Below are 15,521 nucleotides of genomic sequence, written 5' to 3'. Positions count from 1 at the left end.
GATGCAACCATGCATGCAGACACACACACACATACGCACACACACACACACACACACACACACAGGAAATGGCCACTCCAAGGCTCCATTTGGCCTCCTTTTATTTTTCGCTCATTTGCTTTTTCCGGTGAATGATTTAAAACTGGATCCTAAAACGTTTGAACCCTTTTGAACGTTTTGCCTTTTTGAAGCAAAAGGTCAAAAGTTTCGGGGGATGTGAGAGACTTTTCTTCATTTTTTAACTCTCCATTCCCAGGATCCAGGTCCTTCAGGTCGGTGCTTCCTGTTGACGGTCTCCTCTCCTCCTCCCAGCAGGACTCTGCTGAGCCTCGGATCAGGAGCCCCCCGCCCTCCCTCCTAAGCCCCTCCCCCCCCCCCCACACCCCCCCCTCGGGCATCTACCTGGTCTCCCCAAGGAAAACACCTGAAGGCCACCTGGAGACGTCGGCGAGACAAAAGGCAGCGTGGGGACGGGCGGAGATCATCCGCGGTGACGCTGTGGGAGGAGCTTTGGATTCCGTGTCCTCGCTTCAGGAGCCTCGTGGTGGACACCTCTACACCAGCGGAGCCCCCCCCCCCACCTCAAACTCACATCGAGATGCTGACCCCCCCCACCCCCCACCCCTTCCCCCCCGAAGCGTTTCCTTCTGAAAAGCCGAAGCTCGGACAAAAAGATGGACGGCGGAGGTCACGTGACCGAGGACTCTCGAGCGCCGCCCCCTTTTTCACTTCTTTTTCTTTCTTTTTCTTTTGCCTTTTTTTTTTTTAAAGGAAAGAACTGCGTCACGTTTCACACTGTGTGTGTTTCTCTCTTCTTCTTCACAGACTTTCTATCTTCCTTTTGAGTAAAAAAAAAATAAAAGAAAAAAAAAAACTTTTCGAGTTCTAAAATAATAATAATAATAATAATAAAAAAAAAGTGATGCAAGTTGTGTGCCTGGATTTGTGTTGCAGTGTTTTTTTTGTTGTGTGTCTCCACGTTTCAGTGGAGGAAGCTTTTTTCCCCCGATATTTCAGTAACGCTTTATTTTATATTTCCTGTAAAAGATCTTCTTGCAGAAAGAAGCCGTCATGTGACGATTACGTCCTGCATGGTAAGTGGGCTTTGTGCAGTCGGTACTGAACACACGCACGTCTCCGATGAAGAGGAGGATGAAGGTGAACCCTCACAGATCCAGAGAGCATCGTTTGTACCGAGCGAGAACTTTCTTTTTTGTTGCTTTACTCACCAAACTCCTGTTTGACTTGTAAACACGTTTCTAAATTCACAAATAAATTGGTGCCAAGCTTGAAACGTCCTGAGGATTATTATCCAATAAATTCTGCTCTGTACTCTTTGTTTCCGTCCGCGTCTCTTTGACCTTTGACCTTTTTCTTTGATTTGAAATGTGAGCTACTTTTCACATGACAAAAGTACATTTTGCTGCTGGTCCTCGTGTCTTTCAGATCCTCCAGATTTGACTTCTGAATGAGTTTTTTTGTTCCTTCTTTAATGAAAATATAAATCTCGCTGTGTTCAGACACCAGAAGAAAACTAATATGAAAGTGTTGATCGCCGTTTTATTTATTTTTCATTAAGCCCTGTTAATCTCACCTCTGATGTGTGGAAAAGGCCCAATAAAAGCCTTTTTATTTGAGCCCGATGTTCACTTTGCTTTCCTAAATATTCCCTCCGAGTGGTGGCTTCGGGCTTTTTGAGTCGAAAACTCTGCTACAACTCCTGTGGAATTTGACTGAGGAGGAGGAGGAGGAGGAGGAGGAAGATCCTAAATGGAGAGATTAGTTCCCCCCTCACGCTCCAGTTGGCCTCCTCAATGGACGCGTCCCAATCCGCTGGGAGTCTCCAAGCTACACCTCGGTTTCCAAAGAGATCATTTATCCTCCTCTTAAAATCTATTAGTGATCCGCAGGAAGCACCGATCAATCTACTGGTCATTTATTTATTTTTCCACCGATTGGAGGTTATTTTCGAAGCCGACCGCCCCCCCCCCCCTCCCCCCCGCGCGCGCGCTGACTGACAGGCGTCAACTCGCGTGCGTGACCGCCCTCTTTGGGGGATTCTGGAAACTGCCGCTTCGTCTCATCTCCTCGCTTTTCAGAGGGTCGGACGCGTCGCTTGAGAAGGAATAAGAGATGAAAAGAGACGAGGAGGCGGAGGAGAGGAGCGGGAATAAACAGGGACGTCCCGTGTGAGGCGGTGAAGGGCTGCCGGGATTTCCCACGCGTCACTCAGGCCGCTGAACGCACCGCGTGCAGGCGGGCCGTTTATTGCGGTTTTACTTCTATTTCCGCCGCTCATAAACACACACACACACACACACACACACACACACATAAGTACACAAACACACACGTCAGAGCCGAGGCACGTGGGAGGATTATTCATCTCCACCACTTTGATGACTTTAAGACTCCGGCCTCTCTCCAGTGGGGTCAGAGGTCATGTTTTGACTTCTGAAGATAGAAAATGATTTGCAGTAGAGGCTGTTTACTGAGTGCCGTGACGTCGCTAATGGAAAGCAGCGCTGGTGACGGTGTTTACTGGACTAAAGGACACACAAAGTACACCTGGAAGCGTTTGATTAATCGATGGAATGGGAAAGTTGTCTTAGCAGCTGTTTCCTTTCTTTACTGTTGTGTCTTTAGAACGTGGCGTCGCCTCTTTCACCTAAAAACATCCCACGTGAGGAGTGAACCGAGCTCCACCACTCGGTCCTCGGATGAAAACCCTTCTGCCTGATTCGAGTCATTCTAGCGGCTTCAGTTCTGGGGTTTTGGGATGGAGACGAATGGCCCCCCGGGGAGCCCCCGCCGGGCTCCAGGTGCCCAGGAGGTGACCCTCTCTGGCTGCAGAGGGAACCCGGGTTTATCCAAACAAACTCCTGATGTGGAGTCCAGCGGACCCCCCCCCCCCCTCGGAAATTCCCGAGGAGACATTAATCCGCCCTCCTCCAGGTCTGGACCCGTGACCCGCCGGCCCATCAATACTCTGCATTAAAACCACAGCCGCAGTGAGCTCCACGAACCCCCTCCCCCCCCCCCTGGGATCCTGGGAGGGCCCCGGACGCAAAGTTGGATAATTTATCGCCTTTAATTAAATGTTTGCTTCAGGAGGGATACGATGTGTTTCCCTGTGTGCCGGGGGCCAAAGGGAGGTGGGGGGGGGCGGGGGGGGGGTTCAGTGTCGGACAGAGGATCCAGAGGGACTCGGGGAGGGGAGGATCATGGTTACCTCGCGGGAGGAGGCGGAGGATGTAAGGTGGGGGAGACGAGGGAGACGAGGGAGGGGTCAGTTTACCTCGACGGGGGGGCTGCACCTGGTGGACAGGAAGTGGACCTCGGTGATGAAAGACGTCTTCTGCTCACCTGGAGGTGCAGGTAAACGGGCCCTTTGTAAGTATAAGGGGGGGGGGGAGTATTAGTAGTAGCAGTAGTATTAGTAGTAGTAGTAATAGTAGTAGTAGTAGTAGCAGTAGTATTTCCCCATGAAGAGGTTTTTCATATTAGCAAAAAGTTGAAAATGAAGCTAATTCAATACAAAGCTGGATGATAACTTTAAATAAATACATCTAACTGCATGAAGAAATTCAAAAACTAATAAATAACTTTATTGAATAACTTGAATAAATAAACTAAAAATGTAAATAGCTTGAAATGTGATGTTCTTTTGATGTTTCCAGTTTTAGACACAAACTTATTTCATCAGCTGGTGAATTAAAAGATCTTCATTGTTGGAGAACATGAAGGTCTACAAGGTCAAAGCTGATCGGATCAAACAAATGATTCTTAAGGCTTAATGTGTTTACAGAAGTTACTTTATGTCTTGATGAGATTCTTCTTCAGCTAAATAGAATCTTTAAAACTCTTCTTGGATCATTTGTAAAATACAAAAAGTGAAAACGGGACAACGAACCTGTCAACACGAAGCGATTATACAACACGTATTAATGAAGATTAAACTAGACTACGGGATGAAAAGGAGTTCAAACGTATTTTGAACCAACATTAAAACATCATAAAGAGTAATTTGCATAAACAATTTTAACTTAAACAAGGATTTGAATGCAGTATTTTCTGCAGAATCTGAAGTTAAGGATCCAACTTTTTCCTCCATATCTAAATCACTTTTGAATAAATAAGCAGTCTGACATCAAAGTGATTGAAGTTCTGGGTGAAAGCCCGGTTCCAAAGTCGTCATCCATTCCACCGGCGATCCTTCATGTTTCCCTGACGCGGCTCTGAGGTCAGATTCGCCCCCCCCCCCCACCCCCCCCGCTCAGAGGAGGACTAATGACTGCCGGCGACATGCAATCTGTGAGGAGAGCGTGTATCAATCAGGCTGATGAGAGTCCGCCTGCAGCAGCTCACACACTCACATTCACTTCCATTAGCTTAGCTCGTTAGCGAGGGGGGGGGGAGCATGGCCTAAACACTTTTCATTTTTCAATAAACACCACATTCGACATCAAGACGCCAAGCAGAGGAAGTGTGAGGCCTTCTGAGCGCTGGAAGAAGTATTATGAGAATGTACTGCTTTAAAAACTTTACTGAAGTAAAAGTACTGCATTAAAAACATTACTGATGTAAAAGTACTGCATTAAAAACCTTACTGAAGTAAAAGTACTGCATTAAAAACCTTACTGAAGTAAAAGTACTGCTTTAAAATCCTTACTGAAGTAAAAGTACTGCTTTGAAAACCTTACTGAAGTAAAAGTACTGCATTAAAAACATTACTGATGTAAAAGTACTGCATTAAAAACCTCACTGAAGTAAAAGTTGTGCATTAAAAACTTTACTAAAGTAAAAGTACTCCTTTAAAAACTTTACTGAAGTAAAAGTACTGCTTTAAAAACTTTACTGAAGTAAAAGTACTGCTTTGAAAACCTTACTGAAGTAAAAGTACTGCATTAAAAACATTACTGATGTAAAAGTACTGCATTAAAAACCTCACTGAAGTAAAAGTTGTGCATTAAAAACTTTACTAAAGTAAAAGTACTGCATTAAAAACCTCACTGAAGTAAAAGTACTCCTTTAAAAACTTTACTGAAGTAAAAGTACTGCTTTAAAAACTTTACTGAAGTAAAAGTACTGCTTTGAAAACCTTACTGAAGTAAAAGTACTGCAGTAAAAACCTTACTGAAGTAAAAGTACTGCATTAAAAACATTACTGATGTAAAAGTACTGCATTAAAAACCTCACTGAAGTAAAAGTACTGCATTAAAAACCTCACTGAAGTAAAAGTACTGCATTAAAAACATTACTGATGTAAAAGTACTGCATTAAAAACCTCACTGAAGTAAAAGTACTGCATTAAAAACCTCACTGAAGTAAAAGTACTGCATTAAAAACATTACTGATGTAAAAGTACTGCATTAAAAACCTCACTGAAGTAAAAGTTGTGCATTAAAAACTTTACTAAAGTAAAAGTCCTGCATTAAAAACCTCACTGAAGTAAAAGTACTGCATTAAAAACCTTACTGATGTAAAAGTACTGCATACTCCATTAAAAAAATGTACAAAAAATATTATTTATTTATCTATAGAAGAAACGTCTCGACACACAAAGAACCTTTGGACACATCTGGAGACGATGAAGATTTATAATCAGAACCAGCACTTAAGTGACAAAATGTCAATGCAGCGTGGGTTTGTGTGTTTTTTGAGGGTCGGGGTGACCTTGGTTGATGACATCATCACTCTGTGTGTGTGTGTGTGTGTGTGTGTGTGGATTAAAGGAGCTCACGTAAACACCACCGCGTTTATTCCCTCATTTTTAGGGACGGCGGATCAAAGTTCTGGTTCCTTTCAAATAATCAGCAATGGAATTTAACTATGGAAATATAACTACTCAATGCAACGTGTACATTCTTTAGGTTTTTTCTTTTCATTGAACTTTGTACTTCTACTTCACTCCTAAGAGTTTAAGCTACTTTATAGATAAAAAAAATGTATTTAAAAAAAGATGAAAACACAGTGATTTTATTTGATGAGACAATTGATTTATTAGTTGACTATATTTAAAATGTGTAATAATTGAATGATAGAAATTCAGTTATTGAACTTTTCTAACATAAATTTTCCTAATTACCATGAATTAACACTTCCATGCAGGGGTTTTACTTGTCAGGAGCTTCCTGCTAACAACCTTAAGAACATTCCTGTCCTTTAAGTCACATTTTCATACAAAAGCAGATTCTCTCAAAGCGCTGCTGCACAAAAAGTGCAAACTGTTCCTTTAAAAGGTGCAGAAACTTGTAACCCAACTTCTGAGTGTAGATGGACTTCAAACCAAAGCCGAGAGCGACCCGCTTTCAATAAACTGTCCTTCATCCCTCTTCGGAGTCCAACAAGTTAAAGACCATAAACGTTTTACTTCCCCCCGTGGCCTCACATACCCCCCCCCCCCCCCCCCACCTCCTCAACTTTTACAACGGCCCGTCTATAAAAAGTTCAGCCCAGAAGTGATCCGGCCCGTACAGTCGAGCCTGATGGACCGGGCTCGGGGTCAAAGCGGGGTGCCGGCGGATCGCATGCCGCCTCCCAGCGGCCCCCAGCGGCCCCCAGTGGCCCCCAGCGGCCCCCAGTGGCCCCCAGTGGCCCCCAGCGGCCCAGTAAAAGGCCATCTATCCAAAGAGGTTTCTGCTGGCGGAGCGGCGAGAGGGTTTCTCCAGGCAACGAAGGGGAGCCGCAGGCCGGCTACTGTTGTAAAGGCGTTAAACATCCGGGCTTAAAGTGCAGTACTGTCACGGGGGGGGGGTGAAGGGGGGTGAAGGGGGGTGAAGGCCTCACGTTCTCTGAAAGGGGGCTTGTCAGCCTTCCAGCGATGCCTCTGGATGGTCTAAAGGAGGGCTGGTGGACGCGTCAAAGCGAAACCAGCGGCGCGCCTTGTTGTGTTTAGTCCACGTAACGGTGGACCGTGAAGGGTCCAACAGAACCGGCCTCCCCCCCCGGCCTCCTCCCCCGGCCCCCCCTCCCACAGGCCGCTGTTCGTTCCCCAAGAGAGGGGAGAAGCAACGAGTTCTTCCCCGACACGCCCGAGTAGTTTTTCCGCCGAACTGAGACGAAAGAAGTTTATTTTGAAAAAGACGCCACGCACGTAATGAGCGGGAAATTATGCATTTTTTCAAAAGAAAACAGAAGAAAGATGAGGATTAACTTTTGGGAGGATATCGTTGGTGAGGAGGGAGGAGAATGAGTCAAACAAAAGAAAGTTCTATTACTGCTACATACAGAGTGTCTACTATTATACACATCTGTTCTCATTCACCAGCTCATATGCTTCATATTGGAGATGAGTGACTGTTTTCATCACGTCGTATGAAATGTTATGAAACTTTGGTGAATTTTCCTGCGAAAGCTTTGTTACTTTAGTACATTGTTACTTAGTTACTTTGTTGCTTTGTTACTTAGTTGCTTTGTTACTTTGTTACTTTGCTCCTTTGTTGCTCTGTTACTTTTGTTGCTCTGTTACTTTGTGGCTTTGTTACTTTGTTGCTTTGTTACTTTTGTTGCTTTGTTACGTTGTTGCTTTGCTACTTTGTTGCTCTGTTACTTTGTTGCTCTGTTACTTTGTGGCTTTGTTACTTTTGTTGCTTTGTTACTTTTGTTGCTTTGTTACGTTGTTGCTTTGCTACTTTGTTGCTCTGTTACTTTGTGGCTTTGTTACTTTTGTTGCTTTGTTACATTGTTGCTTTGCTACTTTAGTGCTCTGTTACTTTGTCACTTTGTCTTTTCAAAGTTAACTTTTGTCTTCTCAGGAACAGGTGATTTACACTCACCGGCCACTTTATTAGGTACACCTGTCCAACTGCTCGTTAACACTTCATTTCTAAGCAGCCAATCACATGGCGGCAACTCAGTGCATTTAGGCATGTAGACATTGTCAAGACAATCTCCTGCAGTTCAAACCGAGCATCAGTATGGGGAAGAAAGGTGATTTGAGTGACTTTGAACGTGGCATGATTGTTGGTGCCAGAAGGGCTGGTCTGAGTATTTCAGAAACTGCTAATCTACTGGGATTTTCACGCACAACCATCTCTAGGGTTTACAGAGAATGGTCCGAAAAAGAAAAAACATCCAGTGAGCGGCAGTTCTGTGGGCGGAAATGCCTTGTTGATGCCAGAGGTCAGAGGAGAATGGCCAGACTGGTTCGAGCTGATAGAAGGGCAACAGTGACTCAAATAACCACCCGTTACAACCAAGGTGGGCATAAGAGCATCTCTGAACGCACAGTACGTCGAACTTTGAGGCAGATGGGCTACAGCAGCAGAAGACCACACCGGGTGCCACTCCTTTCAGCTAAGAACAGGAAACTGAGGCTACAATTTGCACAAGCTCATCGAAATTGGACAATAGAAGATTGGAAAAACGTTGCCTGGTCTGATGAGTCTCGATTTCTGCTGCGACATTCGGATGGTAGGGTCAGAATTTGGCGTCTACAACATGAAAGCATGGATCCATCCTGCCTTGTATCAACGGTTCAGGCTGGTGGTGGTGGTGTCATGGTGTGGGGAATATTTTCTTGGCACTCTTTGGGCCCCTTGGTACCAATTGAGCATCGTTGCAACGCCACAGCCTACCTGAGTATTGTTGCTGACCATGTCCATCCCTTTATGACCACAATGTACCCAACTTCTGATGGCTACTTTCAGCAGGATAAAGCGCCATGTCATAAAGCTGGAATCATCTCAGACTGGTTTCTTGAACATGACAATGAGTTCGCTGTACTCAAATGGCCTCCACAATCACCAGATCTCAATCCAATAGAGCATCTTTGGGATGTGGTGGAACGGGAGATTCGCATCATGGATGTGCAGCCGACAAATCTGCGGCAACTGTGTGATGCCATCATGTCAATATGGACCAAACTCCCTGAGGAATGCTTCCAGCACCTTGTTGAATCTATGCCACGAAGAATTGAGGCAGTTCTGAAGGCAAAAGGGGGTCCAACCCGTTACTAGCATGGGGTACCTAATAAAGTGGCCGGTGAGTGTAATTTTGCTGATGTAAAAAGGTGTGTGGGTTCGTCCACCATCTTTGGTACAAAACGATTCCCTGCGGAGATGACGAGGACAGCGTGTTGGAGACTTCTGTCTTTCTGCCGTTTCCTTCTCGGAAGAAGCACGAACCCCTGAAGCTTGAACGTAAAAGCTCCCCCGCCTCGCCCCCCTCCGATAGCAACGAGCGGGGACGCCATGGCCCATGAATTACAACGGGCCCGTCGGCGTCCAGTTCTCCCCAAACAGGCGGCGGCCTGCACGCTGACGCGGGCCCTTTGCGGGCGACGTCTTGGACGCCTCTCAGACGGATGTGACGGGGCCACTTATCTCGGGGGTTTATAGGCCGGTAATGAAACAGTAACCCGAGTCGTTTGCACGCTTTAAAGTGGGTGTTGAAGTGGAAATGTGCAGCGAGGCTTCGTGGAGCAATGGACTTGAAGTGCGGCGAGCTGTAAACTGTGTACTCATCTGCCTCTCGAGGCCGGCGGCGGCGGAAGCGTCGGCCAAGCGGCTCAGGGAGGGGGGGGGACGACACGTGACGTCACGTCTGCTCGACTTTGCTTCGGTCTGCAGAGCTCGTTTGGTTTCACTTCCCTCTGCTCCATGCGAGCTAAATATAAACCGAGCCCCGTCCCTTTAGCTGAGCCACATCTGCATTGTTTTACACGCCCCATCTTTCAGTTTTTTAACGACTCTATTTATGGAACGGTATCTGTTTAAATTCCTCAAAGCAGAGATCTGTCCGGCAGATTTCAAGGAAACTGCAGACTCTGTAGTCTGATCCGAAAGTTTCCACCGAAATTGTCTTGTTCTTGCCTCATTTTCCGTCCAAACCGTTGCCGTTTCGTCAGGGACAAAAGAGCGGAAACGTACCGACAGTTTCTTGGCGGCTGAAAAAAAACCAAAATCCATCCAGAGAGAAAGAAAAACAAACAGCCTCTCCGAGTCAATCAGCTTAATGAAGGTGATTAGGTTGATGTTCTTAATGAGACGAAGCCTCTTAGGGGGAGCCGTGTTACTACTGTCGACATATAAACAGAGCACGAAGACGCATTCAGATCCTTTGCTCAAATACAAGTACTACTACAGAGCTGTGGACATAGTTAGAAGTACTTTGTCGCTCTGGTCTACTGTCAAATCAAGAAAACCGGGCCTATTTATTCATGTGGTTGTTGCTTTTGGTGAATTCCATCCCCTACTAATTGTTTCAACAATTGTGTTTCCAGACCTCGTCCTGTTGCTCTGACTTTTGAACAGGTTTGATTTCAGAGGTGTGCTGACGATGTAGCCCCCCCCCCGCTCACCCCCTCCGAGGCTCTCTGGCACTTCTAAGCAGACACTGATTGATTGGTGAGATTAAGGAGCAGCATATCTGACACGGCTCTGATCCGCCGGCCTGAAAGCGCTCGTAGCTTTTCTCTAACGAGCGTTTCGGATCGCATTTCAAAGACGGGACAATGTATGCTGAAGGGGGAGAGGGGTGGCGGGGTGGGGGGGTCTTTTAGCCCACTGCCACTGACATGTAAAAACCAGGTAGCTGCCTCTTTCCTTCCTGCCATCGCTGCCACGGATTCCTTTCTTAGTGCTCATTGATTCAGAGGAGGAAAAAGCCATGAATTATATATGAAATGCATAAATACGTCTCTGTTTGGCTGACCTAGTGCAACAAGGGAGGCGTAACGACCGTTATTTTAAAACATTGTAAATGTAAACAAATATAAGGGAGGGAGGGAGGGAGGAAACAACACAAGACTTTCACTCAGGAGACCAGCTGTTTAGTTTAGGCTATAATAATATTCTAAAGCCAAATGTATGAATTCATTTATGTTTTCATATTAGTAATCGCAATCAGCAAAGGAACTTGAATATCAACTAAATGTAATGGAGCTGAATTACAAAGTAGTATATAATGGTAATATCCACGTAAAGTAGGCAATAAGTACATTATTAGCTTAGTAAATGTACTTAGTCATATTACACTGCAGATTAATTAATTTGTAATTTTATTAGTTTATACCACTTTATTAATTTAAGTGTATTTAGTTTGACTCAAACTACTTTTTAATTTAAAAAATAAACCACTATTAGATTAATCTTTTAAAAATAAAATCTAAAGATAAATACTGTGTGCGCAATGTCCGCGCAGCTTTGTTTCTCGTGAACGCGCCCTCGAAATGCACCCTGGGAGCGACAAGATGGCGGGACGTTCAAAAACAACTGCGAATGGGCGAATTGACAACCAAATAAACATCAAATAACTCCGTGCAGCTCGGCGTTGAGCCGCCAGCGGTCGACCGCGACGCCGGGAGCGGCCGGTGACCATGAACCGGGGCCGCGGGACGGGCTCCTCGCTGCAGCGGGACTCGGGCCCGTCCAAAACAAACCGACTGAGGAGAAGTTTCAGGCCGACTCAGCAGACGGAGGCGGCGAAGGAGGGCGACTCTCCGAGGAGCCAACAGCCGGGTCAGAATCTCCATTCCCGTTGGCTCGCGTGGTTGTTCTTTACTGCTACGTAACGTCTAACGTCGCTGTTCCTCCATTCGAGGTCTCCTTCTAAATAACTTACGTCAAACAACGCGACTAAATTCCTGCATTTACAAAAGGAGAAGTTTCAGTCTCCGGCGTGTAGGAGGGTAACAGTTTTAAGCTCTAAACTCCTGATTTCCCTCCATGTTTGAAGTCGTCATCATCCAAAACAAACGCTCACGTGACAGTTTGAATCCGACCCTGAGACGATGCAGCTACCTAAAGATAACAACCCATCATTAAGCTTTATTAATGCATGCATGTTTTCCATTTTTAACAAAACTACATTCAACATCCAAGTGATTTAGCAGTGAGGCCAGAAGGAAGAAGCAGTTACAGCCTTAGTGTCCCTACGACCCCCTGACCTCTGACCTCTGACCCCTCTCAGAGCTGTTAACGGCAACTCCGCCGCGCAGCAAATTCTGTCGTTTGTTTAAATCTGGTTTTAAATAATGCGTTTTCTTCTCCTGCAGAGTTTAAGACCCCGACCCGGATCCCGAGGTCCAGAGCCGGCAGTGGTTTCACCGCCGAGTCTCCGAACAACGACTCCGACTTCCAGCAGGACATCATCTGGGACGCCACGTCTCCGTCGCCCAGCAGACTCGGTACAACCAGAGCGCCGCCAGTTGATCTGTTTTGGTTGAGTGATTACTGCAGGAACCACCGAACCACGTTGGGTTCGTTTCTGTCAGAGGGTCCGTTTTGATCCAGAGCTGTAGGGTGACTCCGTATTCCTTTGCAGGAAAAAGAGGGGTGAAACAGAAGCCTCCCGGAGCTGTGGACATCTCAGACATTGTTAGCAGGATCGCCCCAAAGGTCAGAAACGTTTCCGTTCTAAACTTGCGTTTGTGGTGGTTTTACTGGCCATGACTACGCTTTGAAATGAGCAAATCCAGAGCCGAAACATTGCGTTTATTCGTAACTCGTCATCCTTCTGAAGTACGGCAGGCCGACGGTTGCCGAGCCGACTCTGCAGCAGTGGATCGGAGACAGCGCCGCCATCCCCTGCACGCCCGACGTCCAAGGCCCCAGACCCAAGAAGAAGTCCCCGCGGTACGTTTTATTGTGCCGTCATCATCCGAGCCCGAAAGCTCAGTAACATCAGTCGCAGTAAACCTCCCCCACCTGCCCCCCCCCCCTCAGGCCGAACGGAGTGGACGACCTGCTGAAGCTGGCCAAGCAGTTCGACTTCAACATGTTTCATCGGGATGAAGAAGAAGCGGAGGAAATGCACCAGCAGAGCCTGGAGCTCCTCTCGGAGGACATCCTGAGCGGCGCTTCGCCGGCGCTTCCAGAAGGTCGGCGCCGCCCGGATCCACACGTGGAGGACGAGTTGGATTTTCTGTTTGACGGACCCACCCAGCGCTTCAGCGGAAATCTAAGTCAGCTGACGCAAGTCAAACCGCCTGCCCAGGGGGCTCCTGGGACACCAGCCGCTTCCTCACACGACCCCGGCGCCGGCGTGTCCGGGGCGGGCGCCAACGCCGCTTTGGCAAGAGACGAGTTTGAGGACGACTGGGAAAACGACGACTTGTTGAACGACTCGTTGGTGCTGGAGATGACGCAAAATCCACAGAAGTTCTGCGCCCCGCAGCACTGCTCCACCCAGATAGCCGCGGGTCACGTGACGCACCGGCGGGAGAGTCCGGCGGGCGCCGTCGCTCGGGCGCCGGTTTCTAACAACGGGAGACAAAGGACGACTTTCAAGCTGGAAACTAATCCTGTTTTTTCTCTCGGAGGAATCCAGAAAAACGGGAAGGTGGATTTTGCCTCAAAGGAGTCTGTTAAAGACGCGGCGCAGAGCGGGCGTTGCCCCGGTAACGGTGTCTCCGTGGAGGCGGGATCTCGTTCCTGGCAAACGCCGAACCCGGTGAAGTCGTATCCGCGGCAAGCAGAGATTCATCGGAGGGCTTCTGTCGCCAGGTACGACGCCGCCGCGTCCAACGCAGCATCCAACGCATCCTCCACCCAAACGGGACGAAGCTTTCCCACAGAACCTGCGCCGGTGGCGTCCCGCGGCGTGGCGTCCCGCGGGGAAGCAGCCGCCTCTGACCTCCTACAGGAGGACCTGGAAGAGCTCTTCTCGTCCGACCCGGTTTGGGGAGACGAGGACGACGACGACCTGCTGTGTGAAATGTGCGAGGTCGTGGAGAACCGCCTCCAGGGCGCCGAGAACGTGCCCGCTGGGGGGGCTCCTCCCCCCGGGGGTCACGTGACTGACCAGAGAGCGCCTTTGCCGCCGTCCAACGGGAGCCAGCAGCCGGCGCATCGCCGACCTTTTGACCCAAAGACACAAACGGCGGGAGAACCGGCGGTCGGCTCGTGGACCGCTGGCTCCGCCTCCATCACCGCTGCAGGTGTGCGTGTGACGGATTCCTCGCAGGCAAAGAGCGCTTCGGCGTGCGGCTCGGCCTGGACGCACGGCAGCAGCCGGGGGAACGCCGGCGAAGGTCGGTTCACCTTCAAGAAGCCGGGCGGCCCGGTTGCCACGGCGACCGTAAAAGGTGGGACCACAAGGCCAAGATCCTGTGGACGATTTGGACGAGAATGTGGTCTAACCGGAGGACGTTTTTTTATTGTTTTATTTTCAGATTTAAGCGCCTGCCTCCCGTCTGCAGCGGGGGGGAGTTGTTCAGCAGCCGAGATCGAGAGGAAGAAGCAGCAGGCGAAGGAGAGGAGACGACAGCGAACGCAGGCCGCCCAAAACCTCCGAGCTGCCACCTGACACCTGGCGGTTCTCTTCTAGCTCCGTTCGTTGGCACGATACTTTTTCTCCAACATTTCTTCTTAAAAATATACATCATATACATATACAGTTGTATTGGCCAAGTAATGTCATTTTATGCTTATGTCGCATTTCTAGTCCACGAGGTTTAATTTTTAAACGTTTTAGTTTTTCATAGTCACCCTTTTGATATTGTGTGTGTGTGTGTGTGTGTGTGTGTGTGTGTGTGTGTGTGTGTGTGTGTGTGTGTGTGTGTGTGTGTGTGTGTGTGTGTGTGTGTGTGTGTGCGCACAGTGTTGCAGTCCGGCTGTGCTTAGCGTAGCTTAGCATAAAGAATGGAAGCAGATCTAAATGGCTCCTTCTAAAAGATTTGTCTGGCAACAACTCAAAGTCTCACTGATCCGAGGTTGGCTGCTTCCGTTCTTTAAGCTAAGCTAGGCTAAGCAAGTCTGATTCTGTATCAAACTCACACCAAGAAAATAATACTGTATTACAAAAGTTGCAAAGTATATTTCACATACTTAGAACCATATTCTGATACTCTGTTGCAACGACGTGTCATTTAAAAAGCTCCAGCTTTGATCCACGTTCAAAAGAATCTTTTAGTCCCAGAAATTTGGAACCAAACGGCTTTTCATCACATTGACACGTCTTTAATAATCCATTCATTTGGATAATGTGTAAAAAGGAGATTGATGACTTTTTAACTTTATGCTAGTAATATCCCCCTGCTTGCAGTCTAAGCTAAGCTAGGCTAACCGCGCCCCCCCATGTAAGATATTTAAATTGTTTTTTGATCATAAGTCATGTCTGTTTCACTTTATTTTCTGTGCAGCACTTTTATAAATAATAATAAACTAATGTTTTATTGATTTGGTCGTGATCTTCTATTGGTTTTGGATGTGATTCAGAGTGAGGAGCCTCATCAGGTCAGACCTTCACAATTATTATATTGTGATTAGGGAAGAATTTTATTTGTACAGTACATTTGAACATGAAGCAAGGAGATCTAAAAAAGCTAAGAACTAAAACCTGATACTTTGTTCCAGGTACGTCATCCACAGAACTACGATAACACACATAATCTTAAAGTAAAAAGAAGTCGTTTTCTGCTGAAATGCGGAGCAACAGAAGCAGAGAAGAAGCACTAAATCAGTTCCAGGGGCAGCAGGAGGCCTCGAGGAGTATCGCTCTCTTCATTAGCCGCCTGGCAGCTGTCCGATGAGCCGATACTCCGCCAGGTAAACCGACACCCCGTTATCAGCAGACAG

The 15,521-nt window shown here is 47.3% G+C and overlaps 1 protein-coding gene across 1 annotated transcript; it reads left to right on the top strand.

The window, feature by feature from the left end:
• The first annotated feature begins 11,096 nt into the window (after window positions 1-11,096).
• Window positions 11,097-15,377, top strand: etaa1a (ETAA1 activator of ATR kinase a). The gene is made up of 6 exons (XM_037471950.2): window positions 11,097-11,462; window positions 11,999-12,130; window positions 12,268-12,341; window positions 12,466-12,578; window positions 12,669-14,029; window positions 14,117-15,377. Exons 1-6 carry the CDS (start codon window positions 11,321-11,323, stop codon window positions 14,248-14,250), a joined length of 1,956 nt encoding a protein of 651 aa, XP_037327847.2. The 5' UTR covers window positions 11,097-11,320; the 3' UTR covers window positions 14,251-15,377.
• The last annotated feature ends 144 nt before the right edge of the window (window positions 15,378-15,521 follow it).

Source organism: Pungitius pungitius, chromosome 9 (assembly GCF_949316345.1).
Source record: "Pungitius pungitius chromosome 9, fPunPun2.1, whole genome shotgun sequence".
In the NCBI taxonomy this organism is placed as follows: domain Eukaryota; kingdom Metazoa; phylum Chordata; class Actinopteri; order Perciformes; family Gasterosteidae; genus Pungitius; species Pungitius pungitius.
Note: the sequence above shows the minus strand (reverse complement) of the source record. Positions and strands in the feature narration are given on the sequence as shown.